The 6,039-nt window shown below is 40.0% G+C and overlaps 1 protein-coding gene across 1 annotated transcript; it reads left to right on the top strand.

Annotated features, from left to right (window-relative positions):
* Window positions 1–424: 424 nt before the first annotated feature.
* Window positions 425–5,729, top strand: LOC119341259 (probable methyltransferase PMT7). Its single transcript, XM_037613142.1, has 7 exons — window positions 425–683; window positions 1,120–1,531; window positions 1,772–2,061; window positions 2,337–2,714; window positions 3,537–3,783; window positions 3,856–3,994; window positions 5,134–5,729. Exons 1-7 carry the CDS (start codon window positions 506–508, stop codon window positions 5,290–5,292), a joined length of 1,803 nt encoding a protein of 600 aa, XP_037469039.1. The 5' UTR covers window positions 425–505; the 3' UTR covers window positions 5,293–5,729.
* The last annotated feature ends 310 nt before the right edge of the window (window positions 5,730–6,039 follow it).

Genomic DNA, 6,039 nt, shown 5'->3' with positions numbered 1-6,039 from the left:
ACTAGATGATGTCGTTCATTTCTGTTCTAGGGCTTGTTGAGCTGTGCCCTCAGCATTAATCCTTTTGGATCTTGTGTGTGTGTGTGAACTTGGTGTGTGTTTGCGTATGTGTGAACCTATGTGAAATGTTGGCTTGGGCATGTGCTTTATAATATAAAGCGGGGCGAAAGCCCTTTTCGATAATATAAGACTATAAACACAAAAAAGGTATTCCCTCTATAAACTAAAACTAAAACGTCTTATATTAATTTATTTATATAGAGGGAGTACGGTGATGAAATTAATTTTATGCCACATAAAGTAGATACACCAATAGAGTAAGTGATAGTCAAAGATTTATGCTAGTGAAACCTAAGGTTCAAAGTATTTTAAAAGGGAGGAAGTACTTTTTAATGGAAAAAGAAATAGAGGAAGGGGGGATGAACTCAGTCCCCAACTCCCCATCTCCTCCAAGCAGAGATCGTCTTGACGCTGAGGAAGGGGAAGTGAGAGTGAGAGCAGCATAATGGGGCGGTGGTGTTCGCCGGCGTCGGCGGAGCCGCGGTCGGTGCAGCTGCTCCTGCTGGGCGTCGCCCTCGTCGCCGCCTCCTTCTACGCCGGCACCCTCTTCCAGTCCTCCGCCTCCCCCGCGCTCATATTGCCCCCTTCCGTCTCCCGGTCGCCCGGTTCATCCAATCCCCAAGGTACCTATCTACTCTCCGCTCCCGGGCCACAGAGCACGCCTCCCCTGTCGATCCGCCGCTGGATCGCAATTATTTGTTCAGTTCTGTCCAATACGCGCCGCGGCTTTAAGCTTCCTATTCAGGTTATCTCAGATGCTCCTACGTTGTCACTAGAGGTGTAATGCTTGAGAAATTCACTCTCCGAAATTGCCGCGCTTGTCTCCGACAAGATGTAAATCTGCTGGGCCTTGATTTAGTTTGTCTCAGTTCATACGCAAAGCTATACTATCAGTTTGGTCTTGACAGCTTGTCCTGGTTCTAGATTTGTTTTTCTATTTCTCTGAGTTGCAGCTTACGCCAGAAATGTACCATGTGGCGCATCTATCTAGAATCCCTAGTGTACCATGCGAACGTTTCCATGCCAAAGAGGTTAAACCTGTTTGATTTCCACTTGCAGATGCTTCAGAGTTCACAAACAAAGTTGGTGTTACTTATCGAACGGCGTCAATCTCAGTTCCTGATTATGGACTTGATGTGTGCCCTTTGGAATACAACGAGTATATTCCCTGTCATGATGCCGCCTATATAAGAAGCTTAAGGAACCTGGATAGATCTAGACACGAGGATCTTGAAGCTAAATGCCCTCCACGAGAGGAGAACTTGTTCTGTTTGGTGCCCCCACCAAATGACTACAAGATACCGATAAGATGGCCAACAAGTCGGGACTATGTATGGCGTAGTAATGTGAACCATTCACACCTTTCTGAGGTAAAAGGAGGACAGAATTGGGTGCATGAGAATGGTAAGCTTTGGTGGTTTCCTGGCGGCGGCACTCACTTCAAGCGTGGTGCATCAGAATACATAGAGAGGTAACCTTGGATTGCTTGCCTAATTTCCTGGTGTGTAGTTTAATATTTAGGCTGTAGAATGGTTTGATCCTTGTAATATCTTGTAAATAAATATTTGGGTGTGATGCCTAGTAGCAAAATTCTGAGCATTGTCAACTTTGATCTGTTATTGTTCCTCTTTAGCAAACATCCTACTTGAAGCATAAACACTCTGTACAAAAGATCTTTCAGTGAGATAATTTCTGTAATGGATCAATGCAGGCTAGGAAATATGACAACCAATAGTACTGGTGATCTCCATTCCGCAGGAGTTGTTCAAGTTTTGGATGTTGGATGCGGTGTTGCCAGCTTCTCTGCTTATCTTCTTCCCCTAGATATTCATACTATGTCATTCGCGCCAAAAGATGGCCATGAGAATCAAATCCAGTTTGCTTTAGAGCGTGGGATCGGTGCAATGATCTCTGTGTTGGCCACAAAGCAATTGCCATATCCTGGAAATTCATTTGAAATGGTTCATTGCTCCCGATGTCGTGTTGACTGGCATGAAAATGGTAAGATTCACATACTGTTAGTGTTTATGCTAAGCTATGGAGCATTTCAAAATTTGAGATGCGACAGCGTTTTTATGTGGGGTCTAGTTAGTTATATTCTGTTTTCAGTTTATTGTAACAAGCCCTTAAAAGTAAGTTGGTTCGCATGAAAATGTGTCCTCTTTCATCATTGATATTTTTGTTCTACTAAAAGTTCCTTCTGATGATGATCCTTTGTTTATGAATTCTACTTTAGAAACGCACCGTTCAACCAGTAGCTCTTTCCTTTTTTGCAGATGGAATATTGCTCAAAGAGGTCGATCGTCTTTTGCGACCTAATGGATATTTTGTATATTCTGCTCCACCAGCTTATAGAAAAGATAAAGATTTCCCTATTATTTGGGAGAAGCTAATTAATATCACATCAGCAATGTGTTGGAAGCTTATTGCTAAGCATGTTCAGACTGCTATATGGATCAAACCTGAAGATGAATCTTGCCGACAGAAAAATGCTGATACGGGGATCCTGAATATCTGTGACCCCAGTGACACTTCTTCATGGCAAGCTCCATTAATGAACTGTATTCGGTTGAACACGGACCAATCAAAAATTCAGAAACTGCCTTCCAGACCTGAACGCCTGTTATTTTATTCGAGGAGTTTGGAAATAATAGGTCAGTCCATTTCCATTGCCTACAAAAGAGAAAGAACGAGCTAGTTTTGGTTCTGCATGTTTGGGCCATGTTCCATTCTGGAGCTCAAAATTTTGAAGTGAAACTAATTCCTCTATGTTTAACATATGTCTGAAAATCGAAAAAAAGCAAGTATGCTTATTGTGTAGTGTTATTGGCTGTGGTACTTGCAACTAGCTGACTGTCAGTGGCTTACTGGAGTTTTTCTGAGCGTAGGCCTGTTGTTTAAAGCTTTTTTTTTGTCCCTTCAAATATTAAGGTTTTTTAAAGAGCTGACCAATTTTGGAGCACTGAACATCAACCTTTCCTTAGTGTTAGCAAGCCAATCCTAAGGGAAGGGTAACCCCAGCACTTAGACCCCAGAAGGGAATCGGGTTAAGAATTTCCCAGGTTGGGATGTGGCGGTTGACAACGACGTTAGGAAGTCCGGAGGCACCGGTGGGGGCCTCAAGAAGAGTTATCTTTTCTGCCTAACGGCCTGCCAACCCTGGAAGTCATTCTTGTGGCAGAGTCCTATTTGACATTCCTTGACCTTACTATTGAAATGTTGATATTACTGCTCACATAAGGCTTTAATTGAGCAAGACAATAATTTTGAGTGATAGGAAAACAGTTTGGGTGTGGCATTTCACAAATATGACATGTTACTTCTTGAAGCACACAAATATTTCTGTAAATTGCAGATGTACCATCTGTGATTTAAATTGTACTAATAATTTTTTAGGTAAATCTAGTTTGATCTTTGGCTCGATCATGTAGCACATATGTATAAGTATAAACTATTTTCTGGAATATGTTTTCTAGGAGTTACTGCAGAGAAGTTTGAGAATAATAACCAGTTCTGGCGGGACCAGGTTCGCAAGTACTGGTCATTTCTTGGTGTTGAAAAGACTAGCATACGGAATATCATGGACATGAATGCTAATTATGGTGGATTTGCTATGGCACTAAGCACTGACCCTGTCTGGATTATGAATATAGTACCCTATACAACCATCAACACACTGCCTGCTATCTATGACCGGGGGTTAATTGGTTCCTACCATGACTGGTTAGTATTTCTTCTGAACATATAAACCTCTATTTCCCTTGTTATGACGAAACAAAAACCATTATGCTGCAGGTGTCAGCCATTCTCAACATATCCTAGGTCATATGATTTGCTACATGCTTTCCACCTCTTTTCACATTATCAAGGTCATGTAGGAGGTTGCTTATTGGAAGATATCATGCTAGAAATAGATCGCATCATTCGTCCACAGGTAATATTGATATATACTCCCTCCTTTTTATATACTCAACTACCTTGTATTTTGTTTCTGTCTTTGACCGTTGTTTTGACCAACAAAATATGAGTTATATGCCACAAAAAGTATATAATTGGATTCATATTTGAAAAACTTTCCAATGGTGTACTTCTTAGTACACATAAGTATACAACATATGTTTTAATGGCCAAATCGACGGTCAAAGTTAGACTCGAAATACGTGGCCTTGATTCAAATATGTATTTACACATTGCATATCATATCTAGGTTGCCAATGTTTGTAAGAACAGTATTTTTCTTCTTCCTTCTACCAAAGGTTTTAATTTTTGAAAGAGTGATTCGTGTTCATTGAAAGAGTGATTCATGTTCATCTCACAATAGATGCCTAAGCAGAGTCTTGTTGCTTTAAATATCTAATATTTTAGGTATATCTATTTGTTGTATCTTCACAGACAAATAGAATGGAAATGTCTTCTCTTGTCATTGGATCTATTTTCTTAAAGAAGTACTCCCTCCGTTCACTATTATAAGATGTTCTAACTTTTTTCTGAATCGGATATATATAGGCGCATTTTAGTGTGTTTGTTCACTCGTTTCAATCCGTATGTAGTCCATATTGAAATATGCAAAACGTCTTATAATAGTGAACAGAGGGAGCACATCATTTTTCTAGTGAAAACTGCTCCTTCGATGTTTGAACATGCCATCAGTCAGGTTTTTATTTAATCACTTTACTAGATTTGTTAAGGACTAATTTTCAATTTGATTTAAAATTTCCCCAAATGGTGTGGAACATGCCTTATGACGGTTTTGTGCAAGGCCACTTAATTACTGATTGAAATATCATAAATGGTCATGTGCAAAAAATGATTGTCCAGGGAAATACGATAGTATGTGGTCTAATCAGCCTGTTTATCAATGTATAACAATTGGCCATGTGCAAGAAATGATTTGTACCTAATGCAGTATAAATTGCAAGCAACCTTTCTCGCCACTTAGAAATATTTTTGTGTCGCATGAGCTTCTATGTTTCTCTTTCTCGAATACCATAGATCAAATATGATAATATAGTGATGGAAATTAAATTCATAGACAATAATCCATTCTGCATTACAATAATTTTGGAAATGCAGGGTTTTATCATTATCAGAGATGAGAATACCACTCTCTCAAGAATCAGTGATCTCGCACCAAAGTTCCTATGGGATGTCACCACTCACACGTTGGAAAATGAGGAAAACAGGCCGGAGCAGGTGTTGATTTGTAGGAAGAAATTCTGGGCTATAGTTTGACTGGTGCTTGTGCCTGAAGATTTTATTTATGTCCTATCTCACCATCCTGTATCTTGCTGACACAACATGAGAAAGATTTTCGGGTGTACAAAAAAGGTTTCAAGATGTTCCTCCAGCATGCACAAGACATTTTGTCGCGGATTCTTTCCAGCTGAGGTCACCGCATTACAGAAAAAAAAAACAGAGGACATGACTGAGATTTCCTTCAGGAAATCTTCGGCCTGCTTTTCAGTGCTTGTGATTTAATGCCAACTCCTTATCTCAGAATGACGAATCGGCAGGTGTAGGACAAGATAACCAAATGACTGTTCCAGATTTTCATGTACTTTGCTAATTTTGTAAACTAGTTTAGTTTAGCTTTTTCCTCTTCTTCTGGAGAACCTTGGTTACGACATACAGTTATGCAGCAAATGATGAGGCATAGTTTTTTCGTTATATCTGTTGTCTCTGTTGCGGATCCGGTAAGTGTGAATCAGGCACTCGTGCTTTAACACGTACTGCCCATGCTTGGATAGTGTGGAGAGAAATGGTAAAATCTTCGATTTGGTGAAACTAACTTGCGGTTGGTAAGCTTGAAAACAGGAAACAAACATCACGAGTCGGCACGTCCTGAACCCATGGGCATATGTATTCACTTTTTGAAAAATGCATTTTAAACACGTTTTAAAATGTCAAAAAATTCAAAAGAAAACTCCACGCATACATGTTCGCAAGTGTGTGCGTGCGGCATAAAGTTTTGTGAAAAAA

Source organism: Triticum dicoccoides, chromosome 1B, assembly GCF_002162155.2.
Source record: "Triticum dicoccoides isolate Atlit2015 ecotype Zavitan chromosome 1B, WEW_v2.0, whole genome shotgun sequence".
Taxonomy (NCBI): domain Eukaryota; kingdom Viridiplantae; phylum Streptophyta; class Magnoliopsida; order Poales; family Poaceae; genus Triticum; species Triticum dicoccoides.
This window is presented reverse-complemented; position numbering and strand designations above follow the sequence as displayed.

Coding starts and splice junctions, on each gene's coding strand:
- LOC119341259 (XM_037613142.1), top strand. CDS start 506: ATGGGGCGGTGGTGTTCGCCGGCGTCGGCGGAGCCGCGGTCGGTGCAG. Junction 684..1,119: donor CGGTTCATCCAATCCCCAAG/GTACCTATCTAC, acceptor TTCCACTTGCAG/ATGCTTCAGAGTTCACAAAC. Junction 2,062..2,336: donor TGTTGACTGGCATGAAAATG/GTAAGATTCACA, acceptor CCTTTTTTGCAG/ATGGAATATTGCTCAAAGAG.